The sequence below is a fragment of the Falco biarmicus genome, chromosome Z (assembly GCF_023638135.1).
Source record: "Falco biarmicus isolate bFalBia1 chromosome Z, bFalBia1.pri, whole genome shotgun sequence".
NCBI classification, from domain to species: domain Eukaryota; kingdom Metazoa; phylum Chordata; class Aves; order Falconiformes; family Falconidae; genus Falco; species Falco biarmicus.
Genome location: NC_079311.1, coordinates 38,542,643 through 38,566,166, shown reverse-complemented (window position 1 = coordinate 38,566,166; position 23,524 = coordinate 38,542,643). Strand labels below are relative to the sequence as shown.

Sequence of the window (23,524 nt, the reverse complement as noted above, 5' to 3'; positions counted from 1 at the left end):
CATATCAATATTTGATGTACAGACATTCTTAACTATTAAAGTGTTTCTGCTTCAAGACATCAAGAAGGCAAGGTACTGCCTTCATTATGGACATTGTATCTCAGTGTCTGTTTCCACTCTGAACAGGCTCTCATTTTCACCTCTGCAATTCTGTTCCATTACAGACTAGAGAGTTCCATGGTAAATGCTGCTACCAAGTTAAGATAGTACAGGTTGGATATGGGTTGAATTTACCAGTATCTGCAAACACCAGAGGGGAAAAAATACACTTACTTCAGAAAAAAGTGATCTCTTTAGGTCAGATGAATTACTATCCAATTTTACAACTAAAACCAGCAAGTAAATCTTGCTGCTTTTCCAACTTCACCACATGCACAGAAATTTGGCCAAGGCAAATTTCTAAGCATCTTAAATTACATTTTCTGCTGATTCTTTACACCACTGATATGACCTTTTTATTTGCACATGGAAACTAAACCTAAAGGAAGGCCACTGTTTTTCATCTGTTAGGAGTGTTTCTGCTGAGTGAAAAGAGATCGCAATTCACATACAGCAGCAACACACTCATGTGGCAAGGAGCAGACTGCTCCTTGTCCAAAGTCCATATGGACAACTTCACTCAGTTAACAGAGTACATGTTTTTCTTTAACACAAGAAATTCAGCAATGCATTAATAAAAATCCAAAGAAAAGGAACCAGAGGGACTGCAAAGCAGCACACACTTCCTCTCATGTACATCTTGCACTACTTTACTTGTTTCTCATTCATAAGACAAAGCTAGTTTGAAAGCTAAATAGCAAAAATACAGTAATTCTATCTACATCATTCTGGAGATATCCAACATGCCAACATAGATCAGTATTTACGAAGCAAAGCTTATTTCAATAAGCACTCTTCAAAGAGTTCAAAAATCAACGCAGAACCTCCTCATTTCAACACTGAGAATGATGAAACACAAGGGCTGCCATTTTAGAGATTTTCAGCAAAAATACTAATCTGAATAAAGTGTGACTGACAAATGTGAGCATACATAACAGCATCAGAACAAGCCACGGGGCAAGGACTAAAATAACGACTTGAACTGATAAGGAAGTATACAACTGACACCAGCGGTGAACTCTGAAGAATGTGTTGTTTACATCAAAACAGTTAAGACCTCCACTCTGCTAAGGATGGCAACAAGGTTGCAGCATATTGTATGTGCCATTCCTCTTCTGTTATCACAACAGGAGGACAAACTGCACAATAAAGATACCAAAATCGGCATCATAAAAACTGTTTGATTTCTAAAAGGTATAAAGGACCTGTCCAAAACCCAGTTCAGTGTTGCCAGTTAAGAGGTATGAAAGCAATATACCAAAGCCTCATAGTCCCTCAGCTTTTGTGCTGACCCTGAGTAACTCTGGACAGACCATGTCAACACCTGCACTGTTTGCATGCAAGATCGAGAGCATGAGCCGACTGAAAGGTGCAAGTAGCATGATTCTTTCTTAAAATAAATAACATGTTCCCCTTCAGAAGGCCTTGCATTAAGTAACCAATTTCCTAAATAATTTTAAAGCCAGAGTTCCAGTAAATTTACTGATCCAAGCTTAGCAAATTTTAATTTCATCTTCTGATGTCCAGGTCCAGTACTTTCAAGGAAAGCAGATTTAAAGCAAGACATTTACACAGACTATACATGAATGCAACGTTAAGTGAATGCAAGATACACTAGCCTTTTAGAGCATGTACGAAGTTTACGGCCAAGCTTCATAGTCTGAAGACCATGCCTTAGCATTCAGTTTGTACTTTCTAATAACACACTAAAAAGAATAAAGCTTACCTGAGCTACTATAGACAGTATGCCTACCACAGCTATAAATGCTGCAATGCTAGCAGATCCAAAACCTATAATCTGAAGAGAAGCAGAAAATGCATAAAACAAATGCTGAACACAACCCAGGACAATCACTAGCAATGACATATCTTCTTCAAGTGAAACGCTGATCCCTGCTTATAATTCTAAATCCATACAGGAAGCGTACACTTTCATGAACAATCCTTAACTCAACTGCTTGCCAAGAAATCCACACAAGAAAAGAACACTGCCTTGAAAAAAGGAGACAGAGGAAGTCGTGTATCTGGAAACTGAAGTTCTCCGCTCACTCCCAGACACAATAGCTCTTCAACAGGGAAGATCCCACCTCAAGACATACAAACTGCTGCACTGAATGGGAAGAAAGGTCTGCTTAACTGTATGAACACATGCTTAAGCTATGGCAGGACTTATGTATCGGAAATCAAGTGTTATTCAGCTTTTGGCTTAGCAAAGTACCCTGCCTTTATTTTTTAAAGCAGTTATTTTGTCAGAAAGCAGTTTCTGAGCAAAACCTTCCACAAGAAACAGGTCTTGGGGAATACTTATATAAACATCCTTAGTAAGATGTGAAGACACCAACATTTACCTGTCGCAGGTACAGAAAAAAACTAGAATACTGGCCAGCCTCAGGCAGATAGGAGAGAAACACTGTAATGCAGATCAGGAGAACCGTAGAATCTTTTCTAACCTTCTTCAGAGACTGTAAAACAAAGAAACAAAACAAGTATTGAAACATTTACTCAAAGTCTAAAGGAAGTAGAAGGTGGATTTACTTTTTTCAAATCCATTTTTACCCACATATAAGGGTAAAAAAAAAAAATAATCACACACAGAAACAGCTGAACATCAAGTTAGAAATAACCCCCTATTATATAAGGTTTGTGGTATCCAATTCTGCAAAGTTTCTGTTTCATTTTTCAAGCTACTGTTCAATGCCAGATTAAAAGTATTCACTGAAAACAGATTCAAATAATATTTAGGGAAATGCATAATGTCTTCTAATTGATCATCATAATCTGTTCTGAAAGACACTAGCAAATTATATAGCCTCATTACAACTATTTCTCTGCCCAAATTACAAGAGTATTTTTCCTTGTACATTTCTTGTTCTTGTTCACCCATAATATGAATCACCTTGAGTAGCAAACTGTGGAAAACAAATTCTTTAACTGCAGTCTTTCAGGCATGTCACTCATCTCTCAACATGCACAACTAGTTCCAGCAGGATGGATCTCATGAAGAACAATCACTCTTTCCTCTCTTTAAGATATTAAGGTGTAACACAAACACAATTTAGCTAAGTGAGAATACATGAACAAGTTACTAGAAAGACCACATGATATGTTTTAACCCCTCTTATATATATGTGTAGACAAACTGGGTATCGTTGATCCATTCTATATTAAAAAGAAATCACGTATCACCAAGAGTGGAGAGAGATATTGCCAACCAAAAGTACAAACCATAAAATAAATATGGAAAACCCTTAAAAGATCAGGGTTTGGGGTCTGCAGCAGTATAAGAACTCAGCGTTTCTCTTACAATAAAACAGAGAAAGTAACTTAGAAAAGTAAAGCAGTTTCCCTTTAGATTTCACAGTAAACATTGTTTCCTATTCAACAATCATTTAATCCGCAAAGTTTGGTTTGATTTTTGGTTTTAGATTTATCTAGATCTTTTTGTGCGACAGTGGAGAACAGAGATTATGGTATACTGAATATTCAAGCTAAGATTAAAGATTTATCAAGCTTACCTAATGCAAATTATTATTAATAATAATTAATCATCAATTATTAATTACTTAATGAAGTACATCTTACTGCAAAAGGGTCTGCTTGTTCCCATGATATACATGCTCCCCATGAAGCAGGTCTCATTTTTTCTGGCAGAGATTCTGGTACAGCTAGCAAGATGAAGCAGATGTCCACAACAGCCACCAATGTGGCCACTAGTATAACAAGGTTATCTCCATAGCTAGCAGACAGGTATGCTCCAATGGCAGGACTAGTTACCAAACTTGCTGCAAAGGTGGCAGATACCTATGCACAAGAACAGTTTCAAACTTGTTACTCTGCCACTGCAGAAAAACAAAGTAACTTGATCAATACCAGCCCTCCCCAGAAGTGCAGTTTTAAAAAAAAACACCAGTCAAAATATAAGTTTAAACAAACAAATAAGTAACTTAAGACAGTACACATACATGGGCTCAAATAAAGTTTCTCCAACCTCCTCCACAGCGTATCATACAAGACAGAATTTGCAACCAAAGACTGACTTCGGCTCAAAGGAAAACGGGTCTTACTTTTGAACAGATTAAAATGGCGTTTGTTTTCTAAGTATGAATCTTAACGAAATTTCACTGAAAAACTTGTCAGGACATCTAAATGCCTGCCTAAATGAACCTGAGCCTCAGCACTCTGAGTAATACATAATGCCTTTGTTAACAGTCTGTATTTAAAATACATAGCTACCACTAGATAGCAAAGTAGAAAATCATTAGCTATGACAACAACTTCAACAACAACTATAATGGCTTCATCCTAAGTTGCAGTGACATGCAACTACGAACACATCACTTACTATATTCACATACGGCAGAACATGATGAAAAATAAGGGCTGTAGTTAAATTTCACTATAAAAATCATCAGAAAAGGTTTGAATAAAGCTAGTTTGTTTGGTTTTTTTAAGTACCACTCTTTTCCAGTCCCTAAAATAAAAAGCACTGCATAACTATTTTATAGACTAATTAAGAAAACAAGCTAGAAATTTAGCTTTACACCAAGCTAGGAAAAAAATTCCTAAGGAAAACTATAACAAACTGATTAGGGATACAGACCTCATCAAACCAACTGCACTTTTGTCTGTATTTTACAGACTTTTAGATCAAGCTGTTAACAAAGCACTGTTTGAAGGCAGGCAAATATATGCTCCAAATATACAGACTTCTTTATAGGCAGAGGAAATAAAGTGGGAATTTCAGAACTTTTAAAGCTGCTTTGTGCTCTACTACAACAATAAACACAAGTTTGGTTCAAAGGTACCAAGTTCTTTATTTTCTTAACTGTTACATCAACATCTGAGGAACCGTATGTCCTTAAGGTTTGCCTTTGTTTTTTGCCTTAACAGCTCAAAGTAAATTAGTTAGCCAAAAAATCAAGTTCATTAATATCTGTACAGTGAAAACAGATGCACAGATGATGGAGGGATAAACTGACGTTCAAAGGCTAAAGGCATCTACCAATAGGCCTCCAAAATCTAAACCAATACAGATACTCAGGAAAGCAAACTAACCAGGAATTACATTATTACTGGAAAGGCTCATTCACACTAACTGAACTATTTTCCTCTTGCCTTGCTAATTAAAAAGGGTCACAACTACTACTAAAAACACTGCATTACGCATTTTCATCCTTTCTGCCTGTTTTGACTACAGAAAAAGCCATTCCATATTAAAAAGAATTCATGTAAACTAAAAGTGCAATTTACAGGTGGGTGGGAAAATATGCCAGATCAAGTGTTAAATAACTTGCATTGCCTTTAACAACATTTCTTGTTCCGACTGTGAAACTTAAAATATGTTTTGTTACACATGCCCTCTATGCAGGTAAAGTCATCAAATTCTTACTCTGTTCCTATAAGCACAGAGCAGTCTGTGCAGCAGTAAAAAGTCTAAATTAGATTTCCCAAATTCTAACGCAGTGACTTGACGCACAGTTCATTGCTTTCTCTATCAACCTCATTACATTAATTAGGAAACAATCTGTGCATCAAAACACAAGTTCAATATGAAGGTCATAATCTGACCTTTTCATCAAGTTTAGCGTCTCTTACCAGTCCGTAGGCTGTAATTCTTTCATGTTCTTGTGTTACATCAGCTACATAGGCAAATATTACAGAAAAGGTAACAGAGAAGATTCCAGATACTGAAATCATAGCGAAGTACCACCTAATGATTTAAAAGCAACAATTAGAAAGTTTAAGCTAAGACCTCTTTCTTTTCTCCTACTAATCAAGCAAGTTTGTATTTAAGCTATGAGTAGTGTTCCTCAAGAACTAGCAGAGCTTTACTGGAGATTTAAGTCTCACTTAAATATTGGAAAATGGAATTTTATTTTTTTATATTTAATTATTTTAACTTTTATATTCTACTGTTTACATCAGCCTAAAAGAAGAAATGGCCCCTTCAGGCCATGGTATCTATACATTTTCACACTCTCAAAAAGCTGAAGCAAGTTTAAGTTATAAAAAAGGAACTACGTTAGAACTCAGTTTCTCAACCAGTTAAGGAATAAACTATCATATATAATGCTTTGGAAGCCGAACTCTGCACACACAAGGTTCTTTTGTAATCCTCCCAAGTTTCACAATGAATGTAAATGAAACTGAAACCAAGTCAATTCCACTCAGTTAAGACTTCAAAGTTGCCTAATCAAAGAGTTAAAAGATCTCATTTGCAGCAATTATATTTTTCTGTGGTCTCATTTGCAGCAATTATATTTTTCCATGGTCAGTAGACTCTAAGGGTCATTTAGCTTTAAAAATATGTTTTATTACAGCACTATCGGTCCTCAGAGGGAAAACAGCTGAGCTTAAAACTGAGTTAGGGCTACCAAAAAATTGCAATTACTGTTGTACTTGTGTGAATGGAATGTGATTTAGTTATTGTATAATTTCTACTTATAAGATACACAGTTTTAATGCCTCTTAAACAGAAAACTCCAGAATAATGCAATCACATCTTGAAAGGAAAACTGCTTCCCTTTTATTATCCTCCCACTTCCCGAAACCACTCCTCTGATTGAATTTCTGCTGTACTGAGCAGCTCACTACTGCAGTCTGTACCACTTACCACGGACTTATTCTCATTAATGGAATTGGGGCACAGGTGAAGAAAACTGTAAGAAGAAGGAAAGATTTTCTTCCCCATGCATCTGATAAAGCACCTATTAGCGGAGCACTGAGAAAGGACAAAAATCCCTGTGACACAAGAAAAACAATATGTCTATACTTACATTTCCAAGTTTCACTTTAACCACAATATAAAAAAGTACCAAAAATTGCAATTTGATTTGAAATTAAACATAGAAGTGTTGATAACAAACTGTACACAAATTCTCCTACAGTCTACTTTTCTGTCATTCTGATGTATTGTTTCAAATTATTAAACTTGAGTGCATTAAAAAGGCATACATTTTTTCAAGATCAATTTGATTCAATACAGAACTACTACAGACTGCAAAATCTTCTTAAAAATCTACAGTCTAGTTTCACAAAAGACATCTTCTCAGCCTCTCACGAGACCAGTGTTAGGTCCCAAACCCAAATTCCCCTCTAACTTGGACTGTCCTTAAGTTTTCAGTAATCTAACTGTTCTCTGAAACAAATTAAACAGAACACCTACGGCTTTCAGTATACTAGATATTGATCATGTACATGACATTTGTACATTGCAAGAACTATGAGGGCCGTTTCAGCAAGCCTGACAACTTGAGATAGTGGAACATACCAATATTCCGGTGGCAGAAGTCAGATGTATAGGCACAACTGTCATGCAATAAACCGACTAAGGATCAAATACTACATTTTTCAGCATTTCACAAAGTCCTAAAATCTAGGCCTCAAATCTGTTTTGTATTACACAGAAGAATTAATGTAAGTACAGTCTTTCACAGGTATAACTCTAAAACCTCCTGAACAGATGCATCTTCCTTCTAACTAGTATACTGTTCTCTCATCAATTCAACTCTGTCACAAGTCCAAACATTAGTAAATACATGGCTCTGTAAGCACCTCAATACACTGGAAGTCCACTCCAACTAACTTTAGCTAACGAAATATTTGCTATTATAAACACCAGACAAGTTTAACATGTGTACAGACTACTGTACTAAATCACTATTCTGCCAAATCCCAATAAACAACCCTGATTCCAATGATCTCAAAGTAAATTCAGAGCAAAAGCTATAAAGCCAGATCACCGGATCCTAGGAAAGTTAAGACATCTTACTCAGCTGAAACTGTTTTTGCTCCTTAAGAGTCAGATTTCAGTAGAATATGAACTAACACATTCTGCTGTCAACTGAAACACTTTTGATGTTTCATAAACAGCACTTTAAGAAAATACTGGACACTGAAGTCCAAGCTCACGCCATGCTCCCCTGTTTATTACACCTATTAGAGCAATACATACATTAAGATCATGGTGTATCAATGCACTCTTTTACATATATGCTCTGTAGAAAATATATGGGGAACCTTCCATTCACTACTTTTAAGTGATAACATATTTTACACTGCACTGTAAAGGAACAGAGTTGAAAGAAAACAGGAAGAGGAACATGAACTCTGTTTTTCTAAGAGAACAATGCAAACTCATTCTTTCAGTCTGAGACATCCTGACATGCCCAGTGCATGGTGTTCTGCCAATCCACCATGGAAGATATTGACAGCAAGTCCATCTAAAATATGTGATGTACTTCAACTAAAAACAACACTTCAGATTTTGTTACAGAATACAAAGTTAAATACATTTCTGGGTGCTATAAATTAATGTAGTCATAAGTTACACTCCGTGCTTTGAAGACTCTCAGTAAGACAGCTAGCAAAGAAGAGAGTTTCAAGTTTTACTTACGTTAAGAAATTTGGCAAGCTTTTTTTGTGGCAACAATCCAGCATGACCACTGTGTGAATGCAGTGGTATAAGTAAGTTATAAGCTGCTCTGAACATATTCACTATCACAGAACGCTCAAATTTTGATTAAAAGATGACCAGGAAGACAAAAAATAAACCACCCTGATGAAAATTAGCTTTTATACTATGTCTCGGACAAAATCACAGCATTTGTAAGAGCTACATTTTTTATCTTAATAGTATCATCATGGCTGCATTAATCTGCTTTTGATATAAACCATCTGACATTAGGAAGCAGATATTAAAAACCTACCACAATTCTCGGAAGGATCCTTATCAAGATTACAATAGCTACAACTGGTACCTATTCAGATGAGAGGATTTTAAACTTCTGAGAAATATTCCACTTGTTTCAAGATGCTACCATTTTGCAGCAAAACTTGAACTGTGCCCAAGAACACAACCATTACAATGACAAAATGTTTTAAGAATTACTTACATTCTCAGTGCTTTTTATGTTCTTACGGAGAATGCAGGAGAGACAAATTACAATATAGGAACATACAGAATATTTAGGTCACACGTTTAAAAAAAATACCTTACCTTAACACCTTGAATAAGACCATTCATCAAAAATGTATGATGGGAAAATGTTTCATGTAAGACCTGACAGTGGAAAAAAACATTATTTGAATCAGGACAGACATGAGAAAATTGGTTTAAAGTTTGAATATTATTTGTACAAGAGGATAGCTCTACCAGGACTTGTTAAAAAGGTTATCTTCACTCAGAGTTATACCCTTATTTATTTTCATAAGAAAATATTGTCAAGGTTTAATATCAATGTATTGGCATAAATCCCTCTGCTGGCACAAACTACACTGTACTGTGGAGACTGTTTGGTGTGGGTACTTGTTCAAAACAGGGTTCAACATAAGGAAAAAGCATTTCCATGTGGTACAAATTACAGAATTCTTGAGATATATAATAACTTCAAAAAGCTGACTCTATCATTGTTACCAATTATGAGTGAAAATGAGATTCAGCTAACTTACTCCATCAAGAAAAGAAACAGTGCTATACTCACAACTGCCCAAAACACTGTTCAAACTGCTGTTAAACAAATTGCAGATATTCAATACTCGTACCATTATAAACACTTCTGGGAAACAAGTAGATGCTTAAAAATACTATTAACAGTTCTGAGCATTTCACGTATGCTTTAAGTCCAGCTATGAATTCATGTAAGTGCCTTACCAGCAGTCTCAATTCAAGGGCAAGCAAGTTAATTTACACTAAACAGATTTACCACAAATGTAAAAGACAGTTAAAAGGATTCGTAGGTGCTACTATGTCGATTAAAAAAGTTACTGCAATGATCGGAGCCTGTATGCACACACACTTCAAAATAATTTGCTGTTGTTATCTATAAATACCAACAACTGCAGAAATTATTTATATGCATATTGACAAAGCCACTAGCCTGAAGAAACACAATACCTGTGTCACCAAAAAGTATCCACATTGTTTTCCAAGAATGACTGAGATCCTCAAATCATAGGTTTAATAAAAGTGGTTGTTCCTATGTTAACTACTGGTCAGATAATTCTGCTTATTTACACCCCTTCCTCCTTTTGGTCTCATGTTCTGTTTAGGTATTTAAACCAATTCTGCACCTGTTTGACCACTGATTTTATGGTATGAATGGAGAAAGTATCAAACCAGATTTGAAATTATTTAAAACAAACAGCAGCCTTTCAGTGTATGCAAAGCTGATTACAAATAAAGATGATCACCTCAAGAACACTGAAGTCATCTACACGTCTCTGAGATGTTACACCATTACTGTAACTCAGTGCTTTAAACTGTTTTCAGTCCAATGCAACAGCCTCTTATTCAAGTACTCAAGACCACATGAGAGGGACACAGCATTCAAAGCACAAGACATTGAAGACCACATCTGTACTGAATCCACATACTTCAGTCAAAACAAGAATTTAGCTTTACAATAGAAGCATTTCAGAACACTCCTATTAGACCTAGCACAATGATAAATACTAATTTCAAGAACTAACATTTCAGCTGCATGTGACTAACAATAGAAATTCATATGGAACTATTTCAATTGGAATACACTATTGAAGAACTACTGAAGAACCCCTCTAACACTGTTTTAATAAAGTGGAGGGCTTTTTTAAAGACTACTGTTTGGACATTATCCCTTTAAAAGAGAACTGGCAAGCCTGGGCGACTTACAAGTTGTGCATTTTGCTTAAGAAAAAAAAACCAAACTCTGTAAGCTTCCCTATATGTTGACACTGGCAAGACAGCATGAAAGGATGGTCATTTAGTGAGACATCTACTTCAAGGAAGGCTGTTAACATGGTTTTCATTATTAAGTTACATTACCAAGGTCAGTGATTCTCTTTAGGAAGGTTAGACAAACCCCTTTCAACAGTTATGTAGATGATTTTATTTGGATTTTGGGGAAGGAAAATTATCAACTCCAAGGTCTTTCAATCCCTTGCTTGTCATGTGTTCAAAATGCTCTATTATCTGATGAAAAAGTGAACTATCACATTTTGATGACTTCAGTTAAGTCAGGCCTGATTTCAGTAAGACCAATGTCCTCAGATGAAAGACTTCATACCCTATTACCAAACACTCAAATTATCTATTTGTCTGGAAAACTGCATTTCAGATTAAATACTTATAAAATCTAATTCTTACATGAAAGCCTTTATGTTTTACTTCCAACTACATGCTGACAAAACAGCCAGCCTACAACAGCATACAAAGATTACTATGAAATGTATAGTTTATTCAGTTGTTATGACTGGAAGATGAATTGAACTATGAAGGCTTAAAAAAGCCAGAGTTTCCAGAGACACTTTCATCTATACACTAAACTGATCTTACTCTAAAAGGCAAATAAAAGCTAAAGAGTAGTACAGTGTACTGCTAATTTATTTTTCACTATCTTTTAGTGTTTCAGCAGTTCATATCTCAGCTGCAGTATACTACTATTGGGCAATGCTGAATGTTAAGATTCCTGGAATTCAGTTAATGAGGTAAGCAGGAAATGTAAAATAAATTAAAACCCCTGATCTCTAGGAATTAGAAAAATAACTTTTGTCATCATTGCTCAGCTGTCATCTTGGCAGTAATACTTACTGTTAGCATTGGAGTTGTCAAGAGTCCCCAAGCAAAGAATTCTAGAAATATGACCACCACCGCATGGTATACACTTGGCCGGCCAATACCTTGTTGCTAAGAAAGAAAAACACACACAGTTGTTGTACATATCCAGTTTGTTACATGTGCAAAGATCTCTTACAAATGTATTTTGAGCACAGCCAGCTTTCAGGATGACCTACTACCAAGCCCCTGGGAACAGTAACAAGCCAAACAAGGGTGGAGAACAGTTATTACGAAACTACTAAAAATCTCTAGGGCACTTGAGAGAGTTTGTTCCCTCAAACTCTTGCTGACTGAAGAGAACTGTTTTCCCCATGCCTGACATTGCCCTGTACTGTTCTCACCTCCAGTGGGGCATTTAGGCTTCCTCCCTCATAAGCACTAATCACAACCCTTCCACTGCAGCGTGACAAACCATGCTAACTCTCCCTACTAACCTCCACAAGTGGCAACAGAACATATCTGCTTTACGAAAATCACATCACTGTTCCAACAAAGCTGTGACAATGCACACGATCAGAATAACATCCATTTTTCTATTTGAAAGTGCCAAAGCATGAGAAAGGAAGGGGTAGCTTATGCCATCTGTACAACTGCTTTCTGTGGACAGGTGATAAATTGATTTCATGCTTGTATGTGCCCATGGACTAGAGATCCAGGAGCTATGCTACTGGTCAACAAGTAATCCCAGGAAGAATTAACAAACTACAGAAGAGCTCGTGATGCTGTGAAACTGCTGCTGTTCAAGATCCAAGGACAGGATCCCAGATGAGAGATCTGGAATTGTTGTTTTGATGAACCAGGCAGAACCCTTGGGTAATGCACATTTAAGCAGCTTCTGCTTTCTTCCATTTCTGTGCCCCTTGCCACAGTAGCTCTTCTACAAATTTTCTGGGTTCTAAAATTACCCTTTTCCTTATCACTTGTCCTGTAGAAAATACTTTTTCAATGCTTCTAGCCAATCCAAAGCCATTACACTCCCACAGGACTGGGAGTTCTTAGAAAGGAACAGTACAACGCTTTCACCTGGTATGGCCATACATACCTGAACTTTATCCAAAATATAAAAGTATACATCTTGTGTACATTACGCAAGCTACTAATGCAGGATTCTGTTGCAGAGACATAATCTAGTACAAGTATCAACCAGACTGTGTCATTTCAGCAGGTGGAGAGTAAGGAGAAAATGGAACTCAGAGTCTCCCACTGAACCAAAAGAAGTCAAGACAGCCTATGATAAAGGTAGAGCAGAGACGCATTCAGTGTTTCTCTCCTGCTCAGTAACTTTCACCTAGATTGGCAGGAATTACAGGTTTAGAAAACACTTGTATTACAAGATTCATTTAAGCTAACTGCCTATAGTAAAGATTTTTAAAGAAATCCCTACTGCCTGCACTGCTTAAGTGCTCAGATCTCTAACAGTATTTAAATATTTCAGAGTTCATCAAAACCTGTAGCAAAAAGTCACCCAGACAAGCATTTTTTCTACCTAATAAGATTCAAACAATTTTCTACATTGCAGCTTGCTTCAAAACTTGAGGACTTGAAGAAAACAGTTCTTTTTCTCCTGGAAAATAATACGATAACATCATAGATCAAATAGTATCTCTGGGAGGCTGATAATTTCAAGCATTTTTAATATTTCTCTATAGGTTACCATGCAATTTTAAATCTCTAAATAGCAAAGATTCTGGAGACTGGGGGTGGGGAGGAGCAGAACTTCCTTATCTAAGATCTAAGAAGTCCGCAAGTACTTCTACATAATGTAACAGGGTAACAATTTCAGGAGTATTTTTTTGCCAAGATGTATGTCACTGACTAGCACTTAACACTGATTACACTGAACTCTGAGGTCCCCTTCCACAACAGTTTCCTCTGGAACAGGCATACACCTCCAGTTTGCGTTCAGCAAACATTTCTAATGACACTAAAAATGAAGTTTTGAAGTGTTTGGGGGTTTTTGTTATGTTTTTATTACATGTAAATTTGATCTGAGATTTACCAGAAAGATGATGTAAATGCATACTCCAAAAGACATGCATAAGTTCGTTTTTTTACTCAGAAGTCATTTCAAAACTACTGTTTTTTGCTGTACTACCCCTAAATGAGTATTTACTCCAGATTAAAATAGTCTTCAAATGATTTCTGGCAGTATCACACAACTTAAAAATAGTTGCACTGAACTACTGAAAAGAAGAAATCTCTGTGGGCTTTCAGATTCAAGACATGACCTGGAAAAGTAGAATTTAAATCCTGAAAGGAACATTCACCTGTTAAAATGAAGTCAAGTATTCCACATCAGACATACTAATAGCTACCTATGATCCCCATAGACTCTAGTTGATGATTTTCAGTTTTCTTTACAGAGCCCTAAATGTCTAGATTAATTCAAGAACAATTATGCAAATGGCTGTACTAGGAAAGTAAAATCATGCAAACAGGAAAATTCAATGACATCATCCAATGGACTTCTGAATGCCCATCTTTTCTGTAGGTCCTAAAAACTCTTACAACAAAAGCTTTCAAATTTTTAATCAAGCATCAGGTTATTTTCAAGAAAGGAAAACAGCTTATGATTGATCACATACACAGCCTGGACCACTGATGAAAAAGCAGTAAAAACTCTTTACTCATTTTGAAATCAAAGAGCTTTCTAAAAACACTTCACACTTGTTTTTAAGATGAAGCTACTCCACAAGTAATGTCTGGCTCATTTCTACACTGAGAAAGTGCTTTGCAACAGAACGCAACTGCATGAAATTTGTACAAAGAATGAAGTTGAGACACACATGCAAAAAATCATTATAAACTTGAAGCACAAAGAGCTTTAGGCTCCCTGCACTAGACAAAATGAGAACAAGCTACTAAATTATTTATGGTTAAAAAGATTTAAATACAATTTCAGAAATAGCACAGATAGGGTCAACAAACAAGTTGCTTTCATTATTAAAAATTAAGTGCCCTCAGGAAAGTCTTAAAACCTGTTATGGGCTTATTTTCTATCCACACAGACCTTCATATGACAGTCCAGCGTGTGGGCTGAGAAACTACATATGAACATTACAATTGCTTTCAAACGCAGCTGCTGGTCAAGCTGTTACTTGCATAATCAATACAAGCAAAACATTACGTAATCTCAAATGCTTAACAATAAAAGTTTAAGGTTATCATTATAAAACCTGAAGCCCTAGAACTTCTGACAAAATATCTACTATTTCTCCAGTTTTACAGTTCTGCTCCTTCTGTGCTTCTTTTCACCTATACCCAGTTCTAACAATCACTTTTTCTTCTGGCTTTATTGGAGGCAGAATAAACCCAAAAGTTAATCTGAAGATAAGAGGGAGACCTACTCGGATGTAATACAAACTGTTGTGTTCCTTTAAAGCAGAACACAGCTGTTGAACATTAATAAACCAATGAGAAGATGTGAAGGTCATAAACCCAGCTGGCAAGAACTGGTCACAGAAAAGGGGAAAAAACTGCAATGTAGTGTCAGTAAGAATACCGTTATCTTAGACAATCTGAAGGAGCACTAGTGCAATTCACCCTAATACACTCCACAAGATGACACAATTTTAAAGCCAGTTCCAGATCTCCAGAGCAAAGCTAGAATTCACAGCATTCATTTATTCACACAATTTTTAGGTAACTATCTGTTAATTCAAACCTGTAATTTAACAATTAAAATTGTTCAAATGGCTGCAAAAGCACCTCAACATCCAAATTCAAACATGCTTAACTGTTTGTTTCCCTTAAGCAATGTGCTTATTTCATTACAAAACTACTTCTCACTGTTCTAAACCCAAAGTCTTCCAGAGTGACTTCTCAAACTTTTAACATTTTGATGACTGCCAATATAGTCCTGCTAGGCAGATTAAGAAACAGACTCAATTGGATAAACGCAGCATGCTTTTTTCTTCCCATGAGGGTGATGCAGCAGAGCCCATTACCCACAGAGCTGGACACATGTTCTCTGTCCTCAGAGGTTTTCAACACCCAACTGGAAAAGCCCCAGGCAACCTGCTCAGGCCTCACAGCTGATCCTGCCCTGAGGAGGAAGCTACCTCCCCAGATTACCTTTCCAGTTGAAGAACCCCATTATATCTCACACAGATGACAACTGAACTCAAGCTGAACTTCTGAAGAGACAATCACAGAAACTTGCCTTCCCCACCACCCCCACCAGCCTCCTCCAGGAAATTACTTCCCACAAGGCAGTCGGGTGTCTCAGTAGAGCCTAAGAACAAGCTAGCTCCTTGTTCTTCTTCCACTACAGGGGCAACTTTGCAAACAGCACTCACTGTCCTTCTATGGTATGTAAACCAACAGTGATGTGCATGAAGAGTTTTCTTACTTTCTTTTAAAAAAACACCTACAGCAATATTCTCCCCCTACAAAAATTACTTGCTACATGTTTTTACACAACCACCTGTACGGCAATCTACTGTGTCAACTCTCATATTTTCAAGAAAACTATGAACTGAACTAATAGAATCAGTAAAACATTTTCAGAAACATGCTTTCACGTATGAATCATTCAGACCTTGAAGTTCATGCCAAATTATAAAGCACATTCCCCTTCGACATTTATTTTCACTGCAGTTTTCTCAGTTTCCCCCCCAAAATTCAGCCATTTCAAATGCAAGCTTTTCCTGATCTGCTTTACTACATCACTGTTTAATTATTTTAGCTTATTCTAGCATAAATATTATGCTACCAATACATCTCACTATGTTATGGATGCTCTTTTCTCTGCATGTATTACCCAGGTAGCTCTCTAGGTATATTGCATGTTTGCAATACTGCATACTGCCCCTTCTAGTGCCTTCTAACTTCCATTTTCAAGCTGAAGTATTTAGAAACCACCTTAATGCCAATTGTTCCCCATAAATGCCCCATTTGCTGGAACCAGCAAAAATTCACTCAAGTGCAAAAAGCATCCTGAAGACCTTAGCTGCCTTTGTCACTAGAAGCAAACACCAAGTGATTATGTGTACAAACCCCAGTCCATGACATGTAATTTGAACACACAGCAAAAATACTCCCAGCGAAAGTGCTTTCCAATCCATCACAGCCTTTAGCATTTTATTTGTGCCTTGTGAGCTGGAATAGAAATCATAACCAATTCTGCTTACACGTGGTCCAAACTTGGATTTCATTTACAAAAGAAATACCTTAAGCAGATCTGTATCTGGACACCAAGACTGTGATGCACTCTACCAAGAAAAAGCTAGGCTAAATCATATTCTACAGGTCTAGAGTATCAGAACCACAACTCATTCAAAACGGAAAAGCCTGAACAGATTTTGCAAAGAGATACTGTGCCTTTTTTGTAAAGAGAAATTGTGCCTTAAGAAACCTGGAGTTCTCAAAAGAATGTGTATGGATAAAGACCACGTTAATAAGCCTTCTGAAAATTCAAGTAAATCTACTCAAAGGCCTGACCAAAGGCTCTTAAAGCAAGCAGAAAAGGGTATAAACTCTTCACAGGAATTTAAAAAAATAGTAAAAAAGAAAAAACAAAAGCAGCAGGATTAATTAAAAAAACTTAAATTTTCACGGCAGAAGGAACTTACCAGATGCGTCCCAGTCTTCTGTCCTAGTGCCTATACAGTTCAACATATTCATAACTGAACTGTACAAAGGTTGCAAGCAAAGTGACAAAGTTCACTGATGGCAAAACACAATTCACATTATGGAAGCTAGAAAGCAGTGGTGAAGAGCATCAGAAGTTGATGGAATTGGTAAAACTGATTAAATGGCAGATTAATTTTAATGTAGATAAATTTAACCACTGCAAACATGAAAAAAACCAGTTTTAAATTCACATACAGGACGACTGCTACTTAGGAATGTGAACACAGAGAAAACAGTTCCATGAAAGACACCACTTTAGCATTCAGCAGTGGCTTACAGAAGCGTATTCAAAAATACATCAGATTAAGAAAAATTATCATTGTAATACTGTGTAAACATGTGATGTGCCTGCCTTGTTAACCTCTGCTTCTGGTCTTGTAACCATTTTTACTAGACCTATGTAAAAAGCCTCCCTCTTAACCCATGACTGCTTGTTTTGTTCAGAAGCTTCAAGCAATACACACTGTTGAATAGCCTATTTCACAGAAGCATGAGGCCTACAGAAGGACAAAGAACACTGCCAAAGGTAGGGAGGAAATCTGAGGTAGGTTTCTCCAAGCTGCAGTCGAAACATCTGCAGAAAGATACAACTGGGATTTATTTAATTTGGAGTGCCATGAAAGCTGTGAAGAAAATTGCCACCGTCTTCTCATACTAAAATACAGGAAAATAAGCAGGACCTGAGGCAGCAAGTTTAAATCGCACGGCACTTCACACAATTTACTCTCAGGGTCTAAAATGTCTTGCCAAATCATTCTTCTGTCGGGAACACATTCCTGTTTAAGTTTAAACTGGACAAGCTTACCATGCAGGAATCTTCTGAGGGGCGTAAAACACCATTTCTGGTTCAGTCTCTGAGGCTGAGGCCATCAAGGGTAGGAAGAGCATCCAAGAGAACAATCACCATATGCCCTCCCACATTCTGAAAGCTCAGCTTTAGACAGTACTGCATTGTCTAATTAAACTACTTTTTACAGAGATAATATATAACCAGTGTATTACACTACACCACACTGCAGGCTGAAGTTTTCACCCTAAAATGTAGAAAGACATAGGACACTGAGAAATTCCTCTAAAAAGCACAGACTCTTAGTTAATTCACATGCTTTTCCATGAGGTAGATAATTACTCAAGCTCATCGCCCAGTAGTTAAGTTTGGAACTTCAATACTAAAATATCAACTCTTATTTATATAATTAAGTTTCTATTGCTCTAGCCAAGCACGCTTTTCTCTGGACACACAAACCTTCCAAATTGCTAGAACCTGGAGGATCAGTAACAGCAAACTCAGAAGAGTAGAAGTGCCCTCTCAGCATGAATATAAGCAGCTAGTAACTCCCGGTAATGGTTCACAGTTCAGACTCAGTGTTAATTTAATGTGATGGGAAGAATCAGAATGACATTGGCAACCTTGAGAAGGCAACACTGCTCATCTCCAATTATTCAAATTTAAGAGGAAAATTAATTTTTGTGTGTGAGAAAACAGTGCTCCACAAAGGACTAAATACCCAAACTGCACACTGAACACTGTGCCTACTACTAGCAATTCAATTTAAATCCTACAAGCAAGAAATTTAAGAAACCAGCTTACTAGACTGAAAGCTGTTTTAATAGTGTCTCATTAAAATTTAATCATGCTTAAATTAATTTTTTAATTCTTTTTAATTAACTTAAAATACCATACAGTATTTTTTATGAAGTATTAAAACCAAAAATGCTATCAGTAAGGGTAAAAAACTGTAATTTGGGGGGTATATAGCAGTTGTGCTTTGCTGTGTAGAACAGTTAATGAATAAAGGCTAATAAACTTCTGAAATGTACAGTTTTAACCTTCAGATTACTTTCATTATTTTTCTAAAAAACACAGATGTCTTGGACGAGGCATTTTATAGTTTCCTAGAACATGAAACCAACGTATGGTTAATTCCCAAAAAGGTATCTATGTGTATTTTCTTCTGAGATACCCCATTTCTGGACTTCTCCCATAAAACCACTTTATTTAGGCAGTACAGCACTTCATTTTGCTAAAAAGCTTCCTTTGTGTGGCATTATTCTACTGACAAAAGGTTGCATAGAAATGAAGTACGTGGTATGAGTATTCTGAATGTCACGCTAAGTTTTATACTACCAGAGCTCATAATTCAGATGGAACAAGATTGCATAACCAGTAACAAAATGTTCACAGCATCATTTACTTCAATTTCTCAAGCTCACTGAAATCTGGTATTACAGCCAAACTGCTTTAATTCCAGTGGAACTTACTTAAACATACTATTGTTCTTAGTAGTTTTGAGCCAGTAACTCAATTCATTAAAAAAATCACTCATTCAGCATTTATATTTTAGTTCTTCAATTCAGTGAAACCAATGCATTCAACAGGGTCAAATTAGTTACAGATCAATCAAAAACTAGAAGCTTGTTATTTGCAAGCTGCAGGAGTAGAGAGAAAGCCTTGCGCAACCTGACAGACTTGGTCATACTCTTCCACTTGTCCTACTGATCTGATGTGACAAAAGAATCAGAATAAAAATTAAAACATCCTTCACAGACCAAAGCAGCAGCTCACCAAATTTCCATTTATTTACTTCTTCAGCAGCAGCCTAAAGGGCAAGCTTCCACTTTCAAATGCCAGGGACACACTCCCACTGACATCAAAGAGAATCTCTACAATTAAATCTACAGCTATGATCCAGGCCCTCATATTTTAGTTTTACTAAGCTCTTCCAATAAAGTCTAGGCAGACAGAGTTCTAGCAATATGACAGCCACATGAGAGTCACAGGGAGGTGTAGGAACTGCAATAACAAAGTAGGAAGCAGACTGTTCAGTCAAAAACTGTGAAGCAGACCCTAAGCTGATGCAAGTATAATTGTACTACTCCTACACCAATGTATAGAAGGTAAGGCTAGACCCCCAAGTCTTTCTCTCTTGTAGGAGATGCATTACAGGCACACAAAGTCCCTTAAGGGCACAACTAGGAAGGAGGGGGCAAAAAAACACCCAAGAAGCAAAAGCTGAGAATTTTATAAATTAAGAACTTATGTCATTTAGAAGCTAAATTTTCAGACTGATAAACCAGCATACTTTAAGTACTGAAAAGCATTATTTTAATTCTTAATCTGACTTTAACAAGCATTCCACGATTAATACAAAAAAAACCAACACAAAACAGGTAAGCGCCTGTGTCAGTTACGGATTTATTTTCCACTTGAGTTTTACTCTTCTTCAAAAAATAAAAAAATGAAAGTCCCCAGATTTTTAAAAAAATTAGCCACCTGTAGTCTCCATTTCCTACCCCTTGTTCATATTTAAATGTATCTGGTTTTCTTCTATATAATGACATCATCCATGCTGATAAAACCGAAAGCTTACATTTCTTAACTAATAAGTCAATGGGCCTCTTCTACAGTTACTTTCCTATTCTCACTTCAGACCTCTTTTGACTTCAGACCAGGTTACCGCATCATACATCTCTAGAGTCCAAAATGGTAGCTGCTGTACACAAACCTGGAATAGCAAATATATCATAAAGCAGACATCCATAGCACTTCTTGAAGGAGTCCAACCTGCTTCTTGAAAAACATAACCATTTCTAAAAGAGAATTGAAAGACTCAAATACAGAAGTGGTCAGTTACAAGAAGTGTGAAGCAGTCACTTTGGAATTAACTTATATAAAATAACTTATTTAATTAATGAATTCCACATAACTTTTTTTTTCCTCTTCTCTGGATTAATCATGTATTAAAAGTATCTTAACACCTTCATCAGCAATGAGTAAGAGACAACCTACTGATATCAATTATTTTTTTACATTCTTGAGCTCTAGCCATGGTATCACGCTAATACTACACTATTAATGCTCAGCTAAATATATTACCAGTTCATTCACTTCATATTAACATAACACAGTAAACTGTCCTCTCTCCAGTAGCAGATCTGTGGGAAAGTAAGTGACTTGCTTCGCACATATTGACTCCCTGAAACAAACTTAACATTGTTCTAAAATTTTTTGGCATAAGAAATGCTTACAGCGTATCTAATTTTGTGTGAAAATTATCATTAAAAACATTATTCAGGAATACCCAAACATGAACATAGTCTAAAAAACTATTAACAGCTAGTGTCAGGTTGCAAATAAAATTTACGTTATTTCAATCTGCCAAAAGAGATTTATCACAGCAAGACGTTGCCTAGTTTTGCATCTGTAGCACTTCAAAAACTGTCAATGACTGGATCACCTGTTCTGTTACTGTGTGCATTCCCTGGGTTCCTCTACTCCCATTTCATACCCTGGACTCACCGGCAACAAAACGGGATGGCTTGTATCATCTCAGTCCGGGCCATCCTGCCTGCAGCAAGTCACCTGTCCCCACCTACTGCAGAAAGCTCAGGAGGTGTTATCTCAGATCTGGCTTTAAGGCATCCAGTGAGCACACACGTACAAAGGGAAAAGCTTAAGTCACTATAAGCACGTTTCTCTAGAAGTAGTTACACGCACCACTACCACACTTAGGAACACAACCCTCCTGCAGACGCTTTCAAGTGAGTGCACGGACCACTCCCTTCCAACTCCTTTTATTTGCATAAGGACATCTTAATATATAATGTAGTGGGAAGAGATGAAACAGAACGAGCTTAGTTATTAAAGCTGCATGATAACTCTGCAGGTTAGGTTCGCCAAGAGGCGCCTCCCAGAACTCTGGAACCTCGGATTTACATACGTTTAAAGAAAACTTGTCTACAACCACCTGCTTACCGGAGTCGCCTCTGCCCGAGGCAAACTAGTAACGAATGCCCTGGGGCTGGCAGAGACCTGGCGCTGACAGGGAGGAGGCGCGGCCGGCGGGACGCTCAGGGCCTGCCCGGCCCGAGGTGCCGCCAGCCGCTGCCAGCGGAGCCCGCCACCCCACCGCACCTCTGCTTCCAGCGGGCTCCCAGGGCCCTCTGGGGCCCCGCGGGCCGCGCCGGGGGCAGCTGGGCGCTCACCGCCGGGAGGCGAGGCGGGCGCTGGCAGCCACGGGCCGCCCGGCCCTGCTGGCACCGCGGCAGCGCCCCCCGGGCCTGCGGCGCCCGCCCGCCGCCGAGCACACCGACCCCAGTCCCGCCCCGCACTCACCGCGCCGCCACCGCCCACCTTCAGGCCGACCCTCTTCACCAGCATGATGCAGCCCCCCCGCTTGGCGCCGCCGCTTTCCCTCGGCGGCGGCAGCGGCGCCGCCGCCGCCACCTCCTCCTCCTCCTCCTCCTCCTCCTCTTCTTCTTCTTCTTCCTCCTCCTCCTCCTGCCCCCCCTCTCCCTGCCGGGCCGGAGCCGCCGGCGGCTCCGGCTCGGGTCTCATCTCGCTCCCACCATCCTCCCGGATCGCCCGGGCCGGACGAGCGGTGGGGGCGGTGCGGGCTGAGGCTGGCTCCCGCCCCCGCCTCCGCCGCGCCGCCTGGGCGGGGCGCCGCCGTCGGGGTCACGTGACCGCGTGGCCCGCCCCTGCGCTCCGCCGACCCGCTGCCGGCCGGCCGGAAGCCGCGCGCCCGCCCCTCCGGCGGGTTCGAAGGGAGGTGCGCGTGGCGCGGCCCGTAACGGCTGAGGCGCCGCCGGCTGCCCCGCCCCGCCCCGCCCCGCCCCGCCCCGCCTGCCCCGCCCCGCCCCGCCCCGCCTGCCCCGCCCCGCCCCGCCCCGCCTGCCCGACAGGGGCGCGCCCGGCGAGGGCTGCCGGCCTCCCCGTGAGAAGTGACCCTCTTCCCACTTAGCGCCCTGAGTGGCTTCAGTAAGACTTACGGCCCCCTCGGCCCTTCGCCACCGGGTGAGTGCGATGGCGAGCTCGTTTTCCTGTCACTGAAGCGCTACGGGGCCAGCCGGTTGTCACATGTGGGACTGCATACCTCTGAGCTCGCCAGATGTGCATGAACAGAGTGCTTGGAGGTAACGCAGCGCTGACAGAGAAGGCTGTGGTTACTAACGGACCATTAAATACCAACCGAGCGGGCCCGTCCAGCCTGGGTTGTGCGCCAGAGAGGTCAAAGCGTCCGTGTGGCCGACGCCGAGAGGTTTCCGTCCTGCAGACACTTCCGTCACGATGTGTTGTTACTGGGGTCAAGTCACGATGTGTTGTTACTGGGGTCAAGCCGTTGTCTCGCTAAGTACCGAGCTGTTTGCAGGATCAGTAGTTTTCCCTTTGCTGGAATAATAAATGTTAGTTTA

At 38.9% G+C, this 23,524-nt stretch overlaps 1 protein-coding gene across 1 annotated transcript in view; it reads right to left on the bottom strand.

Annotated features, from left to right (window-relative positions):
• MFSD14B (major facilitator superfamily domain containing 14B) overlaps positions 1 to 22,731 on the bottom strand; it is a 31,765-nt gene extending 9,034 nt beyond the window's left edge. Inside the window, exons 1-8 of the mRNA XM_056325052.1 lie at positions 22,446 to 22,731; positions 11,669 to 11,764; positions 9,098 to 9,160; positions 6,713 to 6,840; positions 5,695 to 5,809; positions 3,682 to 3,900; positions 2,448 to 2,561; positions 1,826 to 1,897 (exon numbers count right to left, since the gene is read on the bottom strand). Of these exons, the coding sequence (XP_056181027.1) occupies positions 1,826 to 1,897; positions 2,448 to 2,561; positions 3,682 to 3,900; positions 5,695 to 5,809; positions 6,713 to 6,840; positions 9,098 to 9,160; positions 11,669 to 11,764; positions 22,446 to 22,667 (1,029 nt within the window). The 5' untranslated portion in view covers positions 22,668 to 22,731. The remainder of the gene's footprint in view (positions 1 to 1,825; positions 1,898 to 2,447; positions 2,562 to 3,681; positions 3,901 to 5,694; positions 5,810 to 6,712; positions 6,841 to 9,097; positions 9,161 to 11,668; positions 11,765 to 22,445) is intronic.
• Between the last annotated feature and the right edge of the window lie 793 nt (positions 22,732 to 23,524).